Source organism: Coturnix japonica, chromosome 4, assembly GCF_054131305.1.
Source record: "Coturnix japonica strain WE chromosome 4, WE-NBRP24, whole genome shotgun sequence".
Classification (NCBI taxonomy): Eukaryota; Metazoa; Chordata; class Aves; order Galliformes; family Phasianidae; genus Coturnix; species Coturnix japonica.
In genome coordinates this window covers 25,689,467-25,715,167 of record NC_140666.1, presented here as the reverse complement: position 1 = coordinate 25,715,167, position 25,701 = coordinate 25,689,467, and the positions used below count along the sequence as shown (strand labels likewise).

The 25,701-nt window shown below is 39.8% G+C and overlaps 1 protein-coding gene across 1 annotated transcript in view; it reads left to right on the top strand.

Moving 5' to 3' along the window:
- Window positions 1-6,012: 6,012 nt before the first annotated feature.
- The window catches only part of AFF2 (ALF transcription elongation factor 2), a 327,396-nt gene continuing 307,707 nt past the window's right edge, over window positions 6,013-25,701 (top strand). The window contains exon 1 of the mRNA XM_085544766.1: window positions 6,013-6,326. Within this exon, the coding sequence (XP_085400892.1) occupies window positions 6,280-6,326 (47 nt within the window). The 5' untranslated portion in view covers window positions 6,013-6,279. The remainder of the gene's footprint in view (window positions 6,327-25,701) is intronic.

Below are 25,701 nucleotides of genomic sequence, written 5' to 3'. Positions count from 1 at the left end.
AACACCAGCTATAATCTTCTCAATAGATTTACATAAATGCTATTCTGGTGGTAAACTCCTTGCCAAGTGCTGCTTTTTCATTCAGAAAGTGAAATTCTCTTCCCTGTCAATATCAGTGTTTTCCTTACAGACAAAACTGCTAAAAACCTATACTATATAATAGAGACATTTATATTAATATCCTCACAAGGATGATTGCTGACTCTTTTAGGACTATTTTTCTACAATGATAGAGTGGCATTCTAAAATATGTTTTAATATAATTTAAATAATTTAAATTAGTTCAATATGTAAGTCACAGTAGCAAATTTTTCACTTGGCAGCTCTTCATTATGTAGCTTGGATTTATTCTGATTTAAGAATCCAGTTCAGTTATTCACTTTTTTTTTTCCCTGAAAAACTTTACTTTCAGTAGATGTGATGACATCAGACAGTGCTATAGCATTATTTGTTGCCATCTGACTTTTCTAGATGTGGAGATGACTTCATGGGGTGCAGAATCCCATAAATGAACCAGATAAGCAATAAGGAAAAAAAAAAGAAAAAGAAAAAAGAGGCACTGGAATAGCAGCCCAGGCACAAGGGTAGAAGCAAACAGAAGTTATACTACTCTCTCCTGGAAATAGATTTTTAGGAGTGTAAGACATTTAATCACTTTCCAAGACTTTACTCTGTGGTGACTCCATGCTAGAACTGTACAAACACATAATAAAAGACAGTCCATGCCTCAGTGAGTTTAATAGCCCTCTCTGTTTCTCCCTGTTGATAGTGTTTCGCTCCTGCCCTATCCTCTTGTGTAGGATGAAGGCCTCTGTCTCCTGATTCTTTTAGCAGATCTCCAGTTAGCAAGCTGAGTGAACCCTCTAGACTTTGCTATTAGCACTACAGTCCTTTCAAAGCTCACCTGGCAGGTTTCCCAGAAAAGCAAGACACGGTCATTTAAGTTGGTTGCCAGGAAAAAGGCAGGATAATGCTCATTCTGGCTATTTGTTTGGGATACTGGTTCTCACTTTATGAAATAAATATGCCTGACATTCATCTCTTGAATGAAAAGAAATTGCTGCAATGGTCTTGCACTGTATTCAGCAGAATCCTTCCAAGGCCTCCCAAAGGTCTTTGATAAACCATGGCAGATGCCAGCGAAGCATCTGTTTTTACTGGTCTTCCAGGGCTCATATGGACACTGAGGTTTCTTTCTTGTCATCTTGTAGCTGGCCACAACTATCTGTTTCTCAAGTTAAAATCAGCTTCTGTTTCCTGCAGAAAATTGGTTTCCTGTTTCTTGTGGATGTGGGACAGGACACCCAAATCCACAGCCTTGAATGCACTGCTCTGTTTTTTGGTTTTTTTTTCAAATGGAAGTGTGGACTGGCATTGTAAAGGGATATTCTATGTTTTACATCACAGCAAACTAGAATGTAAGAACTTTATAGAAGCTATCCATTAATGACCTGTGAGCCTGAAGGACTAGCCATGTCTGCCCATGGAAAGCAAAAGCTTCTTGAAGGGCAGCCAGGAAGAAGTCTTGAGAGTCATTTCAGGCTAACTCCCTCAGGTTCCAGAAAAAACAGTGCTAAAATCCTATGAAACTGATAAAACTTGTGAACAATGACTCCAAATGCTTCCAGATGGGTGTGCATTTGCAAAAACACATTGATTGTGCAGTTTAGTTGGCATAATTTCATTAATGCTTTGTACTAGAAACACTGTCAGTATTCATTGGCTTCCTTTTAGGGAGAAAGTCTCTCCTTAGGCAAATTTCAGTTTTGTCTGGCCTCTTCACTGTGTTCATGGAATATGTCATGGATATAGACATTATCTACCTTTTCTAACGCATCGCATTCAACATCAAATTGCTTTGTTTATTTGGTACCGGACACCTAAATGAATTCTCAAATTGCTGCTGTGTTATGTTGCTTCCTTATAGTCAACCCTGAACAGCTACAGATTTTGCTCTCAAACAATGTATTTGATGGAGATATCATGTTCCAATGTTGGCAGAAGACAGAAAAGCCTACTTTTCTAAAGTAGTGACCAGATAATTGAGGTTGTAGTGTATGAATACAATGGAGCCATCTTATCAGAATAACAGAAGAAAAGGGTGGAAAGGAAGGGGAACTGGAGAACAACTTTTCCTGTGTCCTATTCCACCTCCATGGTAATGCTCTCTGCAATATATATTATTCTTCTAGTTTCCCTCATAAAAAGGAAAGCTTTGCACAGTCTTATATTTCTGTGAAGTGCTTTAGTGAATATCATCATAAAAACCACTGAAGACAAAACAATATTTCAGCAGCTTATATATAGACATATATATAGACATCATTGCTGTAAAGTGCTTCTGTCTTTTGGAAGCAACATGGCAGAAAGAAGGGAACTTGATTTGAAAAGTCTTTTTACCGTGTCTTTGCATTTCAATCCCCTGTCTGTGTTTGCATTCCAAAGTGTCGGTTTGGTAGTTTAGTTTTATGCTTTGTTTTAGTTTTGGTTCCACTCGTGGGGAACATATTGTCATGAAATTGGTTAAAAGACTATTACAATAATTGCTTCTGAGTGCCAGGCTAGGAGATGGCAAGGGCCGTGACAAGGTTATAAGCAGTGGGTTTGGTTAAAGGAAGGGACAGCATACAGACAGCATCCTGCTTAGTTGCTTGCTTCAGTCTATTGTTTCCATTCTGCTGGTAGGCACAAAATTAAATGATATTCCTTAAATTTTGGGAGAAGCTGCTTTAAAACCTGCACAACAGTGTATAGGTAAAAAAAAAAAAAAAAAAAAAAACAACAAAAAAAACAAAACAAAACAAAAAAAAAACCACACCAAAACCAAACCAAAAAACTACATTAAGAAAAATAAAAGAGAAGGGAAGAAAGGATTCAGTTGTGATGATCTTTTTCAAATGTCTATTTGAGAGGCCCATTGTTTTGATTGGTTGGTTTGGGCTTTCTCCCCAATAAAGCCTTTGCACTTCCAACATCTGGTATTGTCCATAATCTCAGTTCTGCCACCATCTCTCTTACTTTTCACAATTGATTTGCATCTATTTTTCAACAGAACCTTTTGGTTACTTATTTCTGAATAGTGACTTTCTCATACCTTTCCAATACACCCTGCCTTGGCTAGTTGTGAAAGTTTAGACTGTTCTAAGTGCTTTAAGAGTTGTCTGTCTCATGTGTAGAATGATAGTAATAAACAGGAATCTCATCATTATAGACTTTCTACCCCCTTTACTCTTTTCTGAGAGTGCCAAGTTATCATGGTGAAGCTGTGCCTCCATAAGGTGGGGTCACCCAGTGCCAGCATCCAAGCACTGCAGTACTGAAGGGTTTATTCAGCAGGTCATGAAAATGCTCCTCCTTCTCACAGTGAGCAAACATTATCAATGTATTTTCAGATGTGATTATTGTATTAAATTATTCTCGTTTCATTAAATAAAAGTAGCAATGATAATAAGAGAATAGCTCTGCATGGTTAAATAAATCACTCAGGCAGCACAGAAATGATAATTCCAATTAAAGTGGCAGGGAAATAAATAATACCTACATATGTGCTCTTGAAACTGAGTAACAACATACTTTCAGCATCTACAACTGTTGTGTGCTTCCAAATGGGAAATTTAGTCATAGCAGCTGTGTATTATGGGGTCTTACTTTATACATGCACATCTCAATGGTGACTGTTCTTCTACCACAGCAGCTTTAGGATACGACAAATTTATGCATCCATGCCAAGAGCCTGTTCTCATTGAGTAGGGCTAAGAGTTCTTGTGCTGCCGTCAAGTAGATGCTAATGATAACTTAATTTTCAATGTATTAATGTAATCTGTGCACTTTATCTGAAATGTTATAAGTTTGTTCCATATACATGTTTAGTGCAGTATGAATGAGACACAGAAAGAAAAATCAATCATTGCTTCACAGAGAAATATGAACTCTGTTAGCTTCATTTTTCACACTGTGAAAATGACTTGACCTTCCTTTCCTCAGAAATCCAAATATCCCCAATCTGTATTCAACAGCATAGCTGGGCACGAATTTTCCATTAACATTTTCTGGATAGAAAACTGTGATTTCATTTTTGTTGCTGTGTGAAAAATAGGTTTTTGTTGGATCAACTGGAGTGTTTTGAGCAGAAAGGATTTACGTGCTGTATCACAAGGGTTCGGTTCAGCTACCTCTTGCTTTTGACCACTGACAGTTGGCCAGTGTTCCCTTCATGCACTGAGGCCACAGTTCTGCTACTGCATCTGCAGGAGTGAGGACAACATTGTGTAGTGGTTGCAGCCCAGGCAAAACACTGTCTTTGGAGCACAGCACTCTGCAGGCACATGTACATAGCATGTGCTACAAAACCTTAGGTAAGGATGTGAGCCCTAGCAAATGCTGAGCTTGGTGGTGCATGCCAAGGTTGCATGAGACCAAGCACGGCCTTGGGTGGCTCAATGTGCTGCCTTCCAGGGAACTGGGACCAGGGTCTCCCCCATTTGCCCTGTGGCAGCAGACAGAGTGTCCAGCCCCAGCATGGCCCTGGTCCTGGCTCACCCAGTGTCTGCAGCAGCATTCAGGATACCTTGGGTGATATGTGCAGCCAGTCGTTTAGCTCTGCTGGCCTTCCAAATTTCCTTCCAACTCAAACGATTCTGTGATTACATCTTTATTAATAATAATGTTTTTAAAAAAAATTCTCTGTGCCTGTTTCTGGAGACAATTTTGGAGATGTGGCATCACTGGCCACAAACCCTGATATTTGATCAGGGCTTTACAAACCAAGAAGGATGACAAAACGTGAGCCTGTTTGTGGAGAAAACAGATAGGTGTCAGAAAGGAAATGCTGTAGCACCTACCTGCCTGCACCGGGGACAGGAGTGAAGCTGGAGCATTGCTTTTGCAGGCTGCTGGTGGTTTGGCTTTGCCAGAGTTTCTTCTCCTGGGGCCTGTGGGATGCACAGTGCAAATGGGGATCTTGAAGTCTGAGTTCAGGTTAGGAAGTCTTCATCGTGTTTGATTTCCACTGACAATGGTTTCAGAGTTTTTCCTCAGAAATCTTGTTTAATGCAGTACAGCATTGGGCAATGCCTTAGGAAAGCAAAAATCTTCAGCTGCACTGGATGATCTGCCCCTGACATGACTGACTTCCTTGGGTTTGTTTCCTAGCTCTCTTGAAGCTCATAAAGACACCCTAGTTGCAGGTCTTGTTGGAGCCTGTTCTCTGAGGTGGCTTTGCCTCACTGCAGGAGCCCTGGCTGTGGAGGTTGGACCCCATCAAACATGGGGTAGCTGTGGCTCTGCCCAGCACTGAGTCTGAGACTTGATGGTGCATGAGATGGCCAGGATGGGTCAGAATTAGCAGAGTTTTGTCTCATCTTCACAATACCATTAACAGTACAGTAGTTTGCTCTGGGCAGATATGTATTTGGAATCTTAGGAAATGGAGAAAAGTCCATATGGAAAATGGTAAAATATTGGTTACTGCTTAGAAGGGCGAGAGATGCAAAAGCACATAAGCAGAATGCAAGGGTCCAGAAAGATATAAACTGATGTGGAGAATGAACGGGCCTGGCCAGCTGCTTTCCCAGTTCCTCACGTGGGGGGCAGACAGAGACCGCGGGGGGTGCACCTGGTGCCGTGCTACCTCTGTTGTGCGGACCGGCATCTGCCCTTCCCGGCCTCGTCCGGGCATTGACTGCTCGGCAACCGGGACTGTCCCCTCGCAACCCAGTTGGGGCCGCGTCTCATCAGACCACTTCGGTTTCTCTCAGGAGTTGGCTTTGCCAGCGAAACCAGAGTTGCCCATTTCATATTTTTCCTTCCTTCTCCCTCCTCCAAGCCTCGCCAGGACCACTCGTGAATTAGCCCGAGGCGTGAACCGGCTCTGCTCGCCCTTTTCCGCCAAACTTCCCTGCGCAATCCCGGCCGGGGGATGCCAGGCTCCGCCAGATCCCGGCTCTGCTGCCTCGGCGGTTCCATGCCGCGGCTTCGGACCTCCCCGGCTCCTCCCCTCGCGGTGTGAGTGTGTGCGTGTATGTGTATGTGTATGTGTGTGCGCGCGCCAGGGCCGCCGCCGCCGCTGTGCCCGCCTCTCCCAGCCAGGCAGCAGCCGCGCCGCGCTGCTGGCGGCGGGCGGCGGCGGCGGCGCACCGCGAGCCCCGGGCGGCTCCGCGCTGCTCCGCGGCGGCCGCCGGGGCCGCCGCAGCCCGTGCCGGCCGGGCTGCCCGTGGAGCGCCGCCTCGGCTCGGCGCCGGGAGAGGGTACCACTTCTTCGAGTCTCCGCACCAGATCGTTATGGACCTATTCGACTTTTTCAGGGACTGGGACTTAGAGCAGCAGTGGTAGGTGGCTTTTTTTTTTTTTTTTTTAAATTATTATTTTATTTTTTGGTTTTGTGGTTCTCCGTCGAACCCTCATCCTCCCCCCAACCCGCCCTTACCTCTCCACCCCTCTCCTCCTAACAGCTGCCTCCTTCCTCTTTTCCCTGCTCGCTCCTCCGGTGCCTTAGCCTTTGTTGAGGGGCGAAGGGGCCGGTGTCCGCCGCGGAGCACCCGGCTCCGCGCTGCCGGCTGCGGCCGGCGGGATCGGCCCGAGCTGCGCGGCTGCGGGAGGCAAAGTTGGCCGGAGGGGGGAGAGGCGGGGGGCGCTGACATGTGCCGGCGTGCCGGCTGCGAGCGGCGGCGGCAGCGAACCCCCGCTCGGAGAAGGGTCGCGGTGCGGAGAGGCGATGGTTTTTCGCCGAGATCGCGGCTCCGTTCACGTTGTGTTTACTGCTGTCAGTGACAATGTTGCTTTCGCTGGGGGAAAACGTTACTGTAGTTTTGCTGTGCCGCGCAGTTGAACTGGCAGCCCAGCTCAGCGCGGGGGTTTCTCTCGTTGGTTTTGCTGGTTCCCTTTCAGGAGAAAGCGTTATTGAAGTTAGTTTTGGAAGTGGGAAGATCTGAGTCTTTTTCTTTCTCTGAGTCTTTTGTTTTTCTTTCTTTGCCTTTTTTTTTTTTCCCCTTGCCTTTTTTTCTTTTTTTTTTTTCTTTGTTTTCTTTCTTTCTTTTCTTTCTTTCTTCTTCTCTCTTCCTGTATTTTTTTCCCCTCTTCTCGTTTCTCTTCTTGGGGCAGGACGTCGGTGCTGAGTTGCTCTGTCAGTGAGCGTGCACCTTAGAAGGGTCGCTGCATCTGGTACAGCGCGGTGTAAACTTGTTACTGAAGTAACAAGATGTTGGGGAATTTCCGACGGGGGACGAGTGGGAAAGTTGCTATTTTGGGTCGGTATTTAGGCAGCTATTTTTAAAAATATATATTTTATATTATTATTATTATTATTTAAACCAGCCTTACCAGCTGGTTAATGAGTTTATGAATATACTTTATCGGTCCTTTCTTTTCAATATAGCAAACGTAGTGATCATTTTTGAACTATGCACAGTTAAATTCAGTGGTTGGTTTCTGCTTTGTTAAGTGCTTTTGGGCAGCGTGTGTTATGCCAAGAAAGCAAACAAAATACTGCATTTTGTGATCCTGGACTTGCACTGGTGTATGCGTGTGCATTTGGACCTCGTGTTTTGCAGAGGATTTACTTTACTTTGCTGGCAATATGGAAGTATGTCTAGGAAAGAGATCACATATTTAGTAAATAACTATCATTTAGCCAAGCACAGTGTCGCTGCTATGGTTGCAAATCCAGCATAATCAGAACCAAATATCTGTCATGTTCTGTTTTATAGCAGTTTGGAGTAAATCCTGAGAACCGTAAATTACACCGTATCATTATTAATCTGGAAGCAGGCGTTTTGGATCTGAAGCATGTTTTATCAGCTCTGCATAAACTATCTTACTGCATCTGTTTTAACATGCTGTTGTTATTTGGAAGTAATAATCACGATAAAATTAATGCTCAATTAAATATTATGCCTCTACCATGATCTTCGCTCTGCTCCACTGATTTATTTTGCAGACAACCGATAACCACTGTATAACTACTCAAATAATATTTGCATACAATTTCCCTAATTTATAGTGTGGGTAACATCATTAATTTAATAGAAGCTGTTACAACCCAATATGTGGGTGTAGTTCAAATACTGAGCACATTATAGGTATTGAGATTTAATGTTTGCTTAATAACTTGCTTTCATTTGACAGTGGTTTTATGTGGATTTAGAGATGTGCACAGAAAGAAGGGAACTCCCATGCCTCTGTTTTTGTGTAAGATATTAATATATCATCACTCATTCTATAAATAAAATTATCTTGGTTTCTTACAATGAAATTTGTGGGTACGTATATATATTTTTAGGGTTTGTGAGGCAAAAAACATGTTTTACTTTTTGGCTGTTGCAAATTGTTTTGATATCTACACAAACTCTGTAAGGCATGGGCATTCACATACTGTCGGATTACTATTGTAGAGATCAAGTTGGATTTAGCCTTTAATAATCCAATTGGTATATACATGTGCACATGTATATAGAGTATCGGTACTTAATCTACATGTATATGAAAACATTACATGTATTTTATTGTACGTATAAAGATTTATGTCTCAGACAAGTCATTTCATTCTTAAGGAGAGAGGAACTTAGCTCATTTATCCGCAAATGTGTGTTAATATATGTAATATATGTGTACATGCATCATTTCTTCACACCCAGCAATAGGCATGCTTGCCATCAAAACTGATTTATTTTTGTCTGTATTCAGTGTGGTTTGGTCACTGTATAATGTTTACAAGTAAGTGCATTTAGCATTTTGTGTGAATTTGTGCTTCGTATTTTGCAACAGTCTTTGGTGCTTTTGTCTGCAGACTGGCCTTTGTAAAGGGTGTTTTATAAACGTTCATAAGGCAATTAGAACCCTTCTTCTGCACTGCTTGCCAACACAAAATTTGTGGTAATCTGTGCTGCAATCACCAGGCAGGCAAGCTCAGGCCTACAGCATGTGGGGGAGTCCATATGTGTTATCCACATACAACGCAAACCTAGCGAGCCTGAGAAACTTGTGTGAAAAACATTTATAGCTTGACTGCAGCTTTTTTTATCCAATGAAAAGGTTTAAAGATAACGCTCCCGGTGTACATGAGGAGGTGACTCTCAAAAAGTTTTGGAGTGATGGGAGGAAAGGTACTTATCTATATGATTCTGTGATTATCTGTCTGTTCTTGATGGGTATTTTGTCAAGAACTATCCAAGTTGCAGCATGCACTGCAGTTTGGGGTAGTGGGGTAGTGGGAGCTTTGTCTTGGCAGGAACTGCAGTCAGCCCCATAGTTCTCAGTCAGTAGGTGAGATTGCAACAGTGCAAGAATTAGGGGTTTTGTTGACCATCATGAATGTTTTAAATTTTATATGGTAGAAATTGAGTAAAATGTATAAAATAAGTCCACAAGTATTCCAGTCAACCTCATGGATGTTTTGTCAGACAGAAGCAGAAAATAAAAAAACACAACCAAAAAACCATAACCCAAAACAATTTCAGTTAATCTAAACTCTGGGCCAGGTGAAAGGTCCAAAGTTAAAGTCTGTTGAGATCCCTGGGTGAATAGAAAATGTTCACCTGGACTTGCATTTAATATGAACCATTCCATGATGGGGAAGAGAAGGGAGATGGATATAATGAAAAGCTTGAATGCCTTTGTGCACCGAGGGGACCACTTGCTGTTAAAAATCAAATTTCATCTTTTAAATCATTTTCCATGCTTGTCTGTGGTAACCAAGTAAATGAAATCTTGAAGTGTCCTGGGACTGTGTGGCTAGGTCTGAATCTGCTTACAGAGTAAGGAGGTGCTATTAATCAGCAGCTGGGAAGCAACAAACCCCAACAAAAACCCAGCCAACCCAGGATATAAAGCTCTTTGGTAACGCAAAGGTGGAGAGATGTGTGGTGTGTTTCATTTATCATTGTTGGTATTAATACTTTTTAAGTCCTACATCCTTTGAAAAGTAGGAGCAGAGAAAATACTGAGTAGCAAAGTACATGTTGAGGTATGTAAAATAAAAGCTGGCAAAAGGAAATAAAACCAGCAGGTGGTATAGTCGTAGCTGTGCATTTGGGATAGTGAAGACTTCACAGTGAAACAAGCCTCTTGTCTTTTCATATTCTGTATTGCAAGTAGCCTCATTACAGCAAAACCAGCAAACTGCCAGTTATACAGGAAGAGGCTTAAACTCACTAAACTGTTATATAAATAGAAAGTTCAAAGGTCTGTTTGTGGCTGACAAAGCTGAGAGTAGGACATCTGTGAGCCAGGTTCCCCTCCTGTATGATTGCAGGAACATTCCACGTGCCCCAGCAGTGTGCACTTCCAAAGCATCCTGAAACCTGAAGAGGTGATCCTACTCTCCAGACAAAAGTGAACTGTTTCAGATCTAGCCTTGGGTATCCTCTGTGTCTGCCTTCTGTTTTTGCGATGTGCCTCTGCAGAGGGCCTTCTCAGTTACTGCTTTTTCACTAGGGTCTGTGCTAGATTACTAAATGGAAGGCTTTCTGAGTGTGGCAACAGCATTGTGCATCTGAAGGAAATGTGTGAAATACAGTAGATAGGCTCTTTGGGAATTAGATTGATTTGTATTTCCCCTTATTTTCTTTTTGGGGGTAGTGAGAACGTTAGTTCAAGAGGAAGTTGCATTTTGAATGGATTTTAGTAAGAATTTTTCTCCCTCCCCTTTCTTCTCCTTAAAAGAAATATTGCAGTTTAATTATCATTGCTTCTTAGATTTGTATTAAAGAGGTTCTCAAGTAATTATTTGAAAATGTTTCATTTTCAATTTGCTTTCAGAATTTAAATGGATGGATTGTGTGGCTACTGGTGAGTAGGTGAAGGGGATTGGATGCTGTCAAAGCGAGCAGCTGAGAAAGACCAAAAATATTCTTGGGCTAAAAACCTGTACTTTAAGTACATCCTGATTTAGTAATTCTTCCCTGACTGATATTGAACTCCATGGAATGTAAATCTTGAAAGCATTTGGCCATTTGCTAACATTAAGCTTTCATCTATCCTGTGAGGCAAAATTACAATCAGTTTAACAGCATTTGAATTGTTTTTCTAATGATTCATTCAAGAATTTAGTGACTTTTTAAATATACAAATTGGGATGGAAGGGAGATACTTCAGATACTGTTCAGCTATTCCAAAACCAGGCAAGGACTTCCGAGGATTTGAACACTTTTTATATGAATGCCAATTACGTTGCTTAGGATTTTGTTTTTGAGCAAAGATGATGTTGTGATGCAGGTTCTTCAGTGAAGCAAAATTATTCCTTTTGTGCATCTGATAAGACTGTCACTGCAGTCTACAATTTAACTAAATAATTTAAAGGTAAAATATGACATTCTGTAATGTGTTAAATATACTGAAAGATCTCTGAAAAACCTGGGTGAATACTTCTAGTCTTTTTGTATCTCTTAAGAACTGCAGCAGTACGCTTCATCTTCTTGGGAGGAGTGTTCTGGTGCTGTCTGTTATGAGGCCCCAATTCTCTTTTCATCTGAGTCAAGAATAAAACTCCTATCGTGTGCAACTGGACAAATATGACAACAAGACTAGGTCTTTCTATAGCAGAGCCTGTAGGCATCCTTAAAATTTTAAACACATAAGCCATCATACCAAAACTATACTGATTTGACGTTAAATTTTACTGAATTGGGTTCTTGATCACTCCCCAAATGCTTAGTGTTTCACTAATGATTGAACCCTAGTTCTTCATGTACTTGGTTGTGCAAATGTATGGTATGCACCCATTTATCTGCACTCTAGCAGCAGTTTTACACCATTGCTCAAATGATTGAGAGGCCAGAAAGAACGCAAATATTAAAGCTCATTGAAAAATAAATATCTATCTATATCTAGATTCATCTAGCTGTAGGAAATAATTTACATGTTAAATCCTGTAAGAATTTGGAAACATCATCTAAACTAAACTCAATACAGAGCCCACTGTCTTATTTCTCTAGTGCCTTTAATGAAATTTCTTTGTGTGGAGGACCTGAAGGATTGGGCTATTGGATACTCATTAAATGTATATAATCAATAAATACCATAAAGTATCCATGTGTTTCTCCAGTATGGATTTGAGCTGTAGCCAGTGTCAATGGAGATGCTCCTAATTGACTTCTGATGGGTTTGACCCTATCATGGTAAAATGGGAGACATTTAGAAATGTACTGCAGCTGTTTACTGACCAAGATCAACAGGGCAATTTGCACATACATGATATCATGTGCATGAACAAATCTGCATCCAGTTTTGAACCATTCTGATTTATATTTACTACTTTCCTTTTGAATAGTTGAGAAGATACCTGAACTTGGATGATGTTAACAGTAAGAGATTACTATAAAACCATCAAACATCTATCAGCATTGAGATCTGAATCTGCCCCAGCTCTAGGTTTGCAATGCCATGAATACTTTTTAAAGACTTGAAAAAGAAGACAGTAAACCCAGTGATACATCAAGTTATTATAATCTTCTAGACTGCTTATCATATAGTAGTCAGAAAGTCACAACAGTGACTGGAGAAGACAGGTATTTTACTCTTTTTGTTGTTAATGAACATTGTATATTGGTGCTTTGTAATCAAAACATTTAATTGTTCAGTAGCTTTAGTCAGAGACACTGGAAGGTACGTTACTCCTGACAATGGAAAACTGTGGAGATTAAAAAAAAAAATAAATAGGGAGAGAGAGAGAGAGAGAGAGGAAGGGTGGCAACATACATGCTAGTAGAATTTTAAGCTCCATCTTGATTGCCTTCTAATGATACGGTTATTTGACAGAAGAATCTGTGATGTTCAATGAAGATACTGGGGAAGGAGGCTTAGGTATTTGTTTTCAAAAACTCTGTACCAGAGTCCAGTCTTGCAAAAACCTGGGAACAATTGCAAGTTCCTTGTTGATTTCAGCACTCAGTACAATGGATTGGCAGAGGTGGGTTTGTAGTACTGAAAAAATAGTGCGGAACTAGAGAGCTGAAGTAAAGGAGTAAACGAAAACCTCCTGCAGTTAACTTCCCACACATTAGAAGCTGTTTTATCATGAAGAGGCTGTTTTTCAACTCCTACATAGCAGATCCACAACATAAATTATTACTACTGTTAAACAAAGGTCTGGTCAGTAGTCTCTTCTGGAAAACTGTGTACCATGCTTTAATGACTTTTTATGTATGTGTTCAGCTCAACTCAAGGCGCTAACTTGATTGACTTTTGTTTTTTGTTTTTGTTTTTTATGGAATACTTGTTGAATTTCCTTTTTGTATGTTACTTCAGCAGTTAATTTACTGGATTATTTTCTGGTGATTATGGGTGAATCCTTATTCCAGGTGACCTGAGGTGCTGTATTATAAGGAAAGGTGGAGACAATGCCATAAGTAGAAGCCGATTTTCACTACAGGTGACACAGAAAATGGGGGAATGCCATTTACTATGTGCAGTGTTTAAGTCTTGTTTATTCAGCAGTTCAGATGGATTCCTTACTCAGTGTTGCATGGTGCTACCAGTTATAGTAAGATGTGAACAACCCACTCATAAGTTTTGGTAGGGATATGATACGAACAACTAGTTTGCACCACTGTCTTTTGAGAAATCACGTGCAAAGTTTTGTACAGCTTTAAGTATAAGGAAATACATTGTCATTAAGGTTGCCAGTTCCCACTTATTTTAGTCTTATGTAATGAGAGAAATTGAGACTCAGCAGTAGTAACAGTGTTTAGATGAGTCTGTTTCTGTGCTACTGCCAGTAGCCATGCTTATGTTTGAGAATGTAGTATCATAGATTTTGATAAATATATGCCTGTTGGTTATGGGCCTCTGTTTCCGTAGAGGCCAGTGTGAGATGTTATTTCAAGGTGTTTAATTTCAGTGGGTTGAATGCTTTTTGAGACACTGTCCCAAATTCTCAGGTGAGATGCCATGTCTTGGGTGGCCAGTTTATGTATGAAAAATGCTGGGCTCTTTGTTGGGTAATTTGGGGGGGGTGGGGGGGGCGTTAATTTTTCATCATTTTTTCCCCTGTAGAACAGTGGAATGACATTCTTTCTGGTGTTTCCTGTGGAGAATAAGGAAGAGGGATTATCTTCTCTGTTTACAAGTATTTAAAAACTCGTTAGTTAGAGTTCCTGAAAGAATTCCAATACAAATCAGAGGGTGTGGTAAAGCTGATTTTAAGGGGAAGCAGACCGGGCCCTGGGGCTGGCGGTCAGCAGGGAGGAATAGTTGTAAAGAATACTGTGCATATGCTATGGTAAGCATTTTTATAGATCTCCTCTGTGGGAAAGAAAATGACTGGAACTTATATTTACTCAAAAAGCAGCCCTTTGATTTTCATGGCTTTATGCTTCGTTGCACATTGGAAGGCTCATTTGTCTTCACCAAGCCTTTGAAGAGGGATAGGTGGACTGAAGCATTGACCATTGGCTGAGGGTAGAAGTTGCTTGGAGAAGGTGATAAGTTGCACTGCAGTTCTTTTGGTAACACTTGGTGGAGTTATTGTCATCCTTTGTAAGACTGCTAAATGGAGGTGAATGTATACTTGGGGCTGGAACATGGATTCTCTTATCAGCTCTGCTGCTAACTGCTTTGCTGTCTTGTGGAAGTCTGTCAAAATGGGGTAACGATATTTTCATCTTTGATTGATTGTAGTGGTTTGTTGTTATTGTTCTGATGGAAAGCTGGAGAGGGAGGCCAGATGTATTTACTTTCATCCAGTGTTTCTGTCAACTTTTTTCATATTCTTGGAACTGTTTTTGCATTTTTCTCTGCTTTTAACCTCGCTCTAGCTACATTGTCCTTCATAAGCTTGCATTATTTTGCCTTGTACCTGCAAGAAGAGCGAATGTCAGTGCAGGTTGTCTGTGGCATAGCTTACGTTTTAAGATCCTGTTCTGGATGTAACTTTTGTGCTGATGATATCAGACACACTTAGAAAAATAGGCTGAGATTTCTGGCCACAGACCCTTCATGAGATGTTGATTTATGTCTCTGTACTTCCTTTTGTAAGGGAAGAAAAGAATAAAAGAATAACATCCCAGAGTTTTTCTGATAGACTGAGGCATTTTACAAAGAAGTCAGTGTTATTACCCCTTTTTATACACCCTTTTTATACATAGGGAAATGGGAGCCATGAGAGGCAGAGTGGCTTGCTAAAGCATTCTGCATTGGTCAAGGTGCTGTCAGTTGAGTTCCAGTTCGCTGCTTGCCCACTCTGATGGGTATATTTTCCTATTCCACAGGGGTATGATAAGGTTAAGTCCCTTAATGTTTATGAATGTTTATGGTGATAGAGCAAGACAGGAACCTAGGCAGATGTATTAGTAGGGGAGAGACAAGGCCATAAAGAGAGACAGGAAGATTTGGGCAGAGCATATCTGCAAGAAAAGAGAACCAAAGCAGATTAACTGTTTTGAAGAGCAAAGAACGTGCTGTATATGTACAGTGTGCATTTTTGATTTAATTTACCCTGCTCTGAGCCAGACAGTGAGGGCTGTGGGCATTCTGGAGTCAGAATGGCCTCTTTGCTCCGGAGTACTTATCTTTCTCTGAGTCTTCTAGCAAAGCACTGTATATGCAGCTGTAGCTTAAATAAACATCAAGACTTGGACACTTGACTGAGTAGGAGATCTACACTTTTTCAAAAAACATTGATGCTCTTTGAGCCAACTGCATTTGTTTCTAGTAGACTGGCACTGTTTGTTAACCCTGGGCATGAGTTTTCTTTGCATATGTCATTAGACTGAACATATTTTCTATTTGTACCACTTAGGGATACAAATTACAGCGTTGTTTTTAGCAAGAACTACGTCTTTGTGATGTTTAAAAATAAATAAACGAGAGAGGCAAAGTTGTATTCACCACAGGTTTTTCAAATGTTCTTTCTTTCAAGATTCAAAGGAAAATAGACTGAAAAAACAACTGACAGTCATTATTCCAGAAATCAAGTTATTTGCATGTATGGATTTTAATAGGATGTGTTCATGGAATTTGATTCTGAATTATGGGCTTTTCAAGAATGTTGATGAAATTGTGTATATACTTTTAAGGCAACTTAGGGAGATTAATAGTAGCATTTGTGCTTAGAAATATTGTCTTCATGTCTTTGACAGTTGCCTGTGAGCCAGCAAAATTGCACTCGAGGGCTGAGCTGAAGGCTACTGGCTGAAGTTTTTCATTTATTTACTAACCTCTAAAACATACTTGGCCAGAGCTTCCTTTGCTTTGACACTCTCATTTCTGGAGAAAATGAGAAGATACTCTACTCTGTGGTAGAGCTCCAAAAACATTGTGCAACCTGTGGTAATACTATTGTTACTGTCTTCCCTCTTAAACAGACTGTTCTTTAATGTGCACATGAAGGAGTCATAGCTTAGGGAGCACAATAATTATAAAGGTTTTCAGTATTTGTGTTGGAAAATACCTGTTTACTCTTTCAGAATCATCCAGTCCTGCCTGTAGGACACTGAGCTTGAGTTTGGGTTGTAGGCCATGACTACAGGTGTTTTCCTTGTCAGGATGATAAATATTACACTTTTCTGCCACTTCATTCTGCCTAGCTCTTTCCCCGTTACCTAAGACAAGCGGTTGTGTGAGAGTTCTGCCTGACTGTAGACTGCTCGTGAATCTTGCTGTACATGACAAGCAGACGTTTAACAACTATGACTAGAAACTACACAAAATATACGGACATAACACAGAAGTTGTATGTTTAAAAACACATTAGAACTCCACAAATTATGTAATATCTAAACCACTTTTTGTCTCCTATATACCTATAACTAAAAATGTCCTGTTATCTGCGTTTCAGCCAGATCAGAGTTATTTTAGACTTTGTAATGATTTTCACTTGTGTAAACTCATACACCCTGCCTGCACATTCAACTTCTGTGATAAAATATCTCATCAAAAAATGGAGGCAGGCTGGAATGTTTGGTTAAGATTTAATGTCTTTCTAACTAATTATAAGCCAGTGTCAATATATGCTTTTTCTTTCCACAGACATTATAGAACATAAATGATACAGTTTCATTGTACCAGGTCTTTTGTAAACAATTATCATTGAAATGGATGTCTGAAGCAAGGACAAGAGAATTAATAAACCTGTTCCAAAGGGTTTGAAAAGTTGCAGTGAATTCTAAACATAGATTAGGAGCAAATGATTTTAACCAACAGCTATGCATAGTAGAATCCTAATGGGATCTGTCTGTTAAGATTACATAAAGTAGCGCATTTGATTTATCTCATAGCTTTCTAACACTTAAGTTTAACTTCATACAAATAATGCATTAGTCACACTGGATAAAATGGTGTGTTGAATGAAGTTGTGATTTTTGTCTGCTCCTTCTAATCTGATTTTTATAAAGGATTAAATCTGTTTTAGTAGTTTGTTCATATCATAAAACAGATTGTCAGCTGAATGAAATCTTTACATCTGCCACTTTCTATCTCATTAGAAAAGACAGTAACATAAAGTTTCTCATTTCCTTCCACTGTTTTATCCCCTAGTGTGTCTGAGTGTGTATTTCTTTTGTACATGTTTGTATATTTTAATATCAGTATGTTTTCAAAGTTCTGCCTAAGACTGCATCAGCTTTCAACTTAGGGGAACATTGCAAGGGCTTATAAACATTGTGACAAAATGTGCACGATCAGGAGCAAATATGTGCACACTCCCAGATTCACCAAAGAATTTAAGTTCATGCACTGCATTACTGTAAGCGTCCCCACATCAGTGGACACAAGCGTGTCTTTGATGGAAAGAGCATGTTGACTTAGGGCTGAATTAAGAAGATGTAAGGGTTGGAGATTTCTATGTCATTCAACTGTCACGGTGCTAGAGTTTTTTAAACAAATCTTGCTTATATGCATTGATTCTTTGTTTTATTAATTTTTTTATTACAAAATTGTAAATTTAGGCTTTTTAAAAAATATTTTCAGAATGCCAGTTTACTGCTGGTACATTTTATCCTTTCATTTAAGTATGCATAATTGACAGAATGCTGCTGTTACAACTGAGGGTTGGCTTCATGTAGGCCTTTAAAGTGTGGGAAGATTATCTCTTCTTGTGTTTGATGTTCCTGCCATTTTCACTTAATTCTGTGAGGTGGTTAGGGCTAGGCTTGGATCTTCTGAACTTGAGGTTGGTTCTCTGGCTTTCTGATGCTGAGCAGAGAGGTAGTATCCAGTGATTTTAGATGCTTTTTTTAATCTGAAATGCAGATTCTGAAGGTCTCACTTCTCCCTTCTGAGAACTTCTGGAGTGTGAAATGTCTTCATTCATGTTTTTAGTTGTTGATGCATGTTGCAGTTGTAATGGCTCTGGTTTTTCAGGCTTGGCTCCTTTTCTCACATACTTCCAACTGATGGCAGTGCTTTGCTCTCAGATGTGTGCGTGGTCAGCCTCTCCTCTGTAAGTCCAACTTAGAGGCTCTGGGCACAGAGGCAGCAGCAGCAGCTGCAGCCCTGGTTGGCAGGGAGTTGTGCTGGACTTCTCCTGGAGTTGTTACAGCATTGATACAAGATTACATGCACTTGGCTCCTGGTGTAGGATTGGGCTTGTGTCTGGTCCTGAGGATGCTTTATGAATAAGACTATAAAAATCCCATGGGGTTCATCAGCCTGCTTTATTTCAGGAGGAACTTCCAGTGGGTAGCCCTCTGCTCCCAGCTGCCTGCTCACTGAGGTACCGCTTGCCACAGGCAGCCAGGCACAGCTTTTTTGGTTAAACTTTGTTCATTAATGAAACCGTGAAAAAACCCTTTATTTGTCATGAATGTGGTTTTGGTTGTGAGTACATTCCTGTGACACAGAACGTTCCTAGAAAGGACAGAAATGTTTGCTGAGGCAGAGATGCACCCTGCTTCTTTATTTGGGGGCCAAATGTAAGGAATATGAATGGGTTTGCTTGCTGAGGGTGAGTAGCTTACCTTTGGTATTGCTGAATGAACAGTGCCCTCTTTCTCAGCTAAATTTAAGTGTACTTGGCAGCAGGCTTACCTGCTCCCATCAAACCGCTCTGACACCTCTGGCCTGCTTTACAAATGGGTGGTTGTAAGTCAGCTTACACAGCTGTGCCACATGGCAGCACTGGTGCTGGAGGCCGGCAGCTTGGCCATCCTGGGGCTCTCTGTGGCCTGGCTGGTGCCAGAGGTCAGCCTGGGGCTGTACATGGTGGGAGCTGCTGCTGCCACTGTGGGCATCCTCTCTGTGCACATCCAGTTGGAAATGGAAGCATTTGTTTACCTCCTCATACATGCAGTAGCACGTGCTCAGGGGTGTTGGTTACATACAGTTCCAGTTGCTGCTCAGAAACCTGAGTGGGTGCTGGAACCACTGTTTTGTAATGCACTGTGGGCAAGTGCAACTGACCAGGGGGCAGTTAACAACGCTTTGAGGTGGTGCTGGTGGTAAGATACAGCATAAGATGTAAGAATGAAAAAGCATTGCCCCAGTTTGTTTTCTGTGAGCAGTACTGACTATATCTGAATAACCAGACACCAGACTTTCATGGGAGATGTTTGCTGTATTTTACTTGGCAGCTGTTTGTCTTAATAGGAATTCTTCAATAACATTTATTGTATTTTGTGCTGGTAGGGGGGAGTACCAGAGGAAAATCTGAGCTGTTTCACTTGCTTTACTCATTGTGAACAATAAGAAAATATTGCTGTATTAATTACTGTTGTGCTTTATTGGCAAAAATAAAGATATTCTATAATATGAAATTGCTAATATAAGAAAGGCTTTGATTTTCTCATTAGCACAGGATATTTTGCATCTGTTCTGGTTCATGAGTGCATTGCCGGCACTTAAATAATAATAATGACTCAGTAATGAATAAGAATAACAGCAACAAATAGGCATGTGAGCGTGCAGGCAGTCAGGCACCCTCCGGTGTTTATCAGTAGGTTGGTTTTGGAGGTCTTGCAAAATGAGCTGTTCCTGTGTGCCCATTTGGATTTTCTTAGATCATTGCACAGCCCTTCATCTCTCTGCTGGCATGGCTGGGTTATATACAAGTGCTTTTTTCATTGTGTGTCAGGAGTAAAGTGCTAAAATTCTCACTTGAAATGGAAAAAACACATATGACTTCTTTTTTCCCTTCTCTTCTGTTTTTTCTTCTCTCTCTCTCTCTCTCTCTCTCTCTCTCTTTTCTTTTCGCGAATAAAATCTTAAGTATATCATTGCTTAGAATTCATGAAGGAATCAGAGCTCTGGATTGTTCTCCTAATCTTTCAAGTATGTTCTTAAAAACGTAGCCTGAGAACACTTTCACTACAATTCAACCTGGTATGTAGCAATTTTTCCCTGCTTCTGTAGTTTCTACTACAAAAACAGTTGTCTTAAACTAATGTTAGAGTCTGTCTTAAACACTGAAGTGCCTAGGCATTTAAAATTCTTATTTGATTCTTGGCTTCTAAGCTGTTGAAGTTATCTGTCTGTGTAATATTCTATGCAGTAGAATTTTTTTCCAAGCTCTTACCTCATGCTGAACTGATAACAGTGATAAGCAAAGGATGCAGAATGTCCTCCCTTGTCAAAACATTGGCTAATTTTATCAAAGAATGTTAACTTGTTATCAAAATAATTTAGACTAATCATTTGGCTTCATGATTTCAAGTTTGAGATAAGGAAAAATGTTCAAACTGGGGAAGAAATCAGCACATGTTATTTAAAAAACAAACAAACAAAAAAAACTAGAGTTCTGCATTGTAAATTATATCCTAATGATTCTGCAGCTTAAGAGAATCATGAAGAAAGTGTGTGTGTAAGCAGTTATCTGAAGTGTGACCATTCTGGTTGAAATGGTTAATGTCTGGACTAGAGAGCATCATCTGTGTGAAGGATCAGAATTGTACCTGCCATTTAACTCCGTTAAAATAACCACTTAAACAAACCAACAGACAACAGCATCAGCAACAAAAAACCCCCCCAAAACCCAGTGGCTTTATTGATTGATTACTCAAAGTGGCACTTCATTTAAGAAGCTGGCATGTGCTAATGTGCTAGTCACGGTAACTATGCAGGGTAAAGAAAATAGGATTTCTTTTTTCTTATTGACCTCAAATTATTTTTTGGTCCAATAGCTCTTAATTATAATGGCACGAACCTTACAAGGCATGTGTGGTTAACATAAAACAAGGAAGGAAAGAAAAAGAGGGAAAAAAAATCAAACCCTACCAAACAAATAAACAAATACAATAAAATAAATCTTTTTCCCCTAACTAAAACAGTTTAGCCATAGATAAGGCAAACAAAATTGGTAAAGTGAGTAGTTTATCAGCACGTGACCCGTAACCTACTTAAGGTGATCTGTGAATGGAAGCAACCCTAAGTCTGCTTCTTGTCACGGTAATTTGTCTGGCTTAAGGGCAAATAAGTGGGTCTTCTTAGCAGTACAAGTAGATCACCAGGTAAAATCAGATAGGAGTCTCTGGTGGTAACAACAGAACTACAACAAAGCGCTTCTTTTGATGCTGTTTCTGCTGCTGTTGATGCTGTTAATATGTGCTAATTATCATGAACCTGATAGGACTTACATTAATTGACTGAACTAAATGTAAATTCTGGTTAAATAGAGAGTAGTTTAATGGGCTTGACAGGTGCTGGTTTGCTTAGCTGCTCTCTTCAATGTGAAGGCATGCTTTAAAACAAAATAATTATCCGTGTTTTAATCCTAAGATTTTTGGGAGGACTTAATATGTTCACATTTGACTCTTAAAATATAAAAGCTTAAGGTTCACACCATATCTTCTACCCTTCTCCCCTGTCCTGTGATACTTTATGCAAGGCTAATTGGTTCTTATAGCTTTTGTACTACAATAAAATCCCGATGTAGTCATTCATCACGTATTTGCATGGCACAGAGTAGTGTGGCCTAACTTGTTCAGTCTCTAGATGCTGTTAAAGTAGTAAATGTTGGGTAATAAATAACAACAACAAGCAATCTGACGGCTACGGTCTAGATCTGCAGTTCCAGTTGAAGGGTACTCTGGGCTTCTGGGTAGATCATCTCTCTCTATCACTTAGCTCAGTTGCAAAATGGATACTGTGGGATGCATTTAATCTTAGAGGTGTTTTAGCACCTGCCTAAGATTTTTGATGGTACTCTGAGATCTTTCAAATGTCTTTCATGAGTCCATGCAAAAGAAGAGCACATTAATATTGGTGTTCTTTTGCCTGCGTGTTGCTTTTCCTGATTTACAAAAGATGCTAAAATGTGCAATGTTGTAATATGGAAAAAACTAAATATGATACCTCTGGTAGTAAATGTCACTTTCTTTGGGAATGTTGGAATATTTATAGAATGTATTATGCTTTTCATAATTAGACATTGCTGTTAGTGCACGTGACCTCTCCATTTTAATTGTCAGAAGAGCTGTCAAGCAGCAGCACATGCTATAGAACACTGCAAGAACAATCAGCTTTTGTCATTTGTCAGCTACAGTTTATTAGTTCTTTAAATGTTTGGATTCATTTCCCTCTCTCACCCCCCAAAAAACAAAATGTTCATTGTGTAAGGCTGAAAAACCCGTGTTCTTTGTGCATCGGGATGCCTTGGCTGTCTGAGATCTTCCTCCACGTTCTGATTTGGCTGCTTCCAGAAAGCAAGGAGGTCTGTTCTGGACTTCACTGTAATCTGAATCATTGTGTTCACCTTTGTTTCCATTCCGACTACGTAATATTCTCCCTCCAGAAACACTCCCCCGATCCAGCAAAAGACAAATCCATTGCATGGCTTGTGCAGAGTTTCAGATTTGTAACCTCACTGTGAATGAGATTGGAATGGTACCTCAAAGCTGTTTTACTTTACGTGGTATAAAAATAGTCCTGTGCTTTCTGCCCCATGCATGCCACCTGCTCCAGTGAGAAGAGGAAGCCTCAGTTCCTTCTAATGGACATGAAACTAGCTGAATTATACTCAGATGCACAGGTGCAAATAATTCCATTTTAAAACACGTGAGCTAGTAGATTGTCAGTTGAGAAATTAGAATGGGCTCATGTGTAGGGTGAGGGTTGTCCATGCGTGGTAATTACCACACGTCACACTTTATTTTGGATTGCAAGATCATCTCGTGCATTTACTTCACGTGGTGCTTTACTGAAGCTGTCCTGCATTATATCTACAGAGGCTTTGATTTTATTTTATTCTTAAAGTGAAATTCTCAATCACTTGCTGCCTGAGGAGCATTCTGCAGGGCTTTTCATAGTTTTTAGTTTTGCACTTGCTAATTTACAGTTTCTTCTAGAGCAGCAGCAATTGGGAGTTAAACTTTAAGTGCACATTTGGCTTTTTAAAAAGATATTTAATGTACAATTACTATTGTTTACCATCTTCAATTGTGTGTTTGGCTCAGGGAGATGGGTATCTGTAATCTTTGTGGGCTACAACTCCCTGTCCTAGTTTTTACAAAAGAGAAAGTAATTATAAATATTGAGATAGATACAGAGATAACACAGTGCTGTATGCTATGACGTTTCAGTTATCAGTGCAAAATAAACAGAGAAAGGTTGAGGCAAAAGATGCCATATGTGGCTCCAGTTTCAGTTAATAGTATTCAATATGGTGTTCAAATCACATCTGGGAGTGCTGAGATTTGCTGTTTTGTTGTTACACAGTAGCACAGTTCACCAAACACTGGATTTAAGAAAGGGACTATATTTGTATTTCAATTTGTAGGCAATGTCTGCAGTGAAAATGTAAGCTGAATTTATGGGTTGATTTTACTTTGAACTTGGGTTGAAAAAAAGAGTGAAAACAAAATGTAACAGATAAGTAACTGAAATGAAAAACTTAAGAGTGGTAGTTATAAGGTATGATTGGCTATCATAAAGTATCTTTTTTTTAACTCCATTTAGTGAATTACTGTAATAAGAAGACATAGCTCCACTACTATGTCTTCAAACAGGAAAATATTATTGGATTTTAGGTGCATCATCTGAAGGTGTTTGCTTAAAAGCTCCGTGAATGCTAACTTTTCTATTTAGCCTGCAGACACCCTGCAGAAACAGATCTGTTTGCTTTCTGTTAAAAAGTATCCCTCATTGTGAGAATATTCCTATAATTCCATAAAGATCTGCAGCTATGAATATGTATAGTGAGTGCCATATTAACTTTCATACTCAGAATGTACATGACTACTCCTTCCCTTCTTAGTGGGAGTCATATACTGCTCTTCACCATATTTTGTTTTTAGTGTAATTATAATGAAAAGATGGATCTACTATTAAAAGTGGCTGTTTGTTACTTGTCTTCTGATATCACTGAGATTAGCATTCCAGTAGTGTTAGGTGTTTAAGGCTTATTTGATTTTTTTTTTTCATGACATATTCTGGTTGCAATCCACGACACCATCTTTGGGCTTTACCCGTAGCCTTTTAAAATCATCGTGTATTTTTAACAGGCAGTAATGGTCTCTGGATTGAGACCAAAGAGCTTTTGAGTACTTAGGTGTTACAAAGGCAAAATGTGGGGAGGGGGTGGTGAAGGATCAAATCCACCCTCCCATTTAATGGGAGATAAAGCCTGATATAGTACCCCACCTCTCCTTGATAAGGCTGCTCTGCTTGTGTAAATGCTGTTCTTCCTCACTGTGGTGAACTTCACCCACTGACATTAAATCCTACAAGCCTATTCTATGATTTCAAGGCATGTCAAGGGATTTAGCTGTACAAGCTTTTTCTTGTATTTGAAATGCAACTTTCTGATAGTAGTAGAAACCATGGATCAAAATGTGTGATTGATCTTCTTTTTGCACCTGTAAAATCTTGTAACCAAGCTAATTAATATAGTTAATTTGTTCAGACCATTAGCTAATAGGAAAAAGCCACCCGCAAATAGAAATCCTGAAGCCTATCTACTTAAAACAAATAAATAACAACAAAAAGATGGGTTTTGATTTCATATGAATCACAATTTTCTTTTAAAAGGCTGAATTTTTATGTGGGAAAATATATTTAACTAAAATGTAGAATTTCAGCAATTCTATGTCAGCACTGTTGGAAGATTTTACACTTAGAGAAGAGCTCATTTTTAGCATTGGAAGGGAACTATTGCTTTGTTTTAATATATAAATCTGAGCACCTTTTAATAAACACTAAGATTACTGTGTTTTTTTATTAATCTTTCATAAAAGCTTTTTTTAGTGCAATGCACATTTTGTTAAATCCTGCAATACCTTAATGCCTTGCATGCCAGTGCATCCCAAGGCACTTTACAGTCTGTAAAGTTAACATTAGAAATGCAGTACGTAAAATTCCTTAAGACAATCCTTTTTAAAATGCTGAATAAAACATCTAAACTGTTAAGTTTGGATTAAATGGCCCAGCAGTTGGTGCTTGTTTTCCTTTGGTGGAAAATATGTTTGAAACAAATGACTCAAATGAATAAAAGCTCTGTAAATAATATAACCTCAAATGATATTCGCAAGGGCCAAAATTTGCCATTCTGCAGGAGGAAGTCTAGACATGCACAAAGTTCAGCCCTGTTAATTAAGAGGGAGCAATACGCTGCAGTGAGTCAGAGCAATTTTATAATCCAAATGCTTCTAAAAGGGACTCTTGTCAACCTCCAGATCTTATTTGTTTTATAATCACAGGGTAAGGAGACTTGCTGGCTGAGGAGATACGTGGCTTTCTCTTTCAGGTTTGAATGTGGTCCAGCCTGGTAGCGACCAAAAGCCGTTACTGTCTGATAACTGTTTGTTAGGTTATGCAAAATAATTGCGCTCTACAAACAGTTCT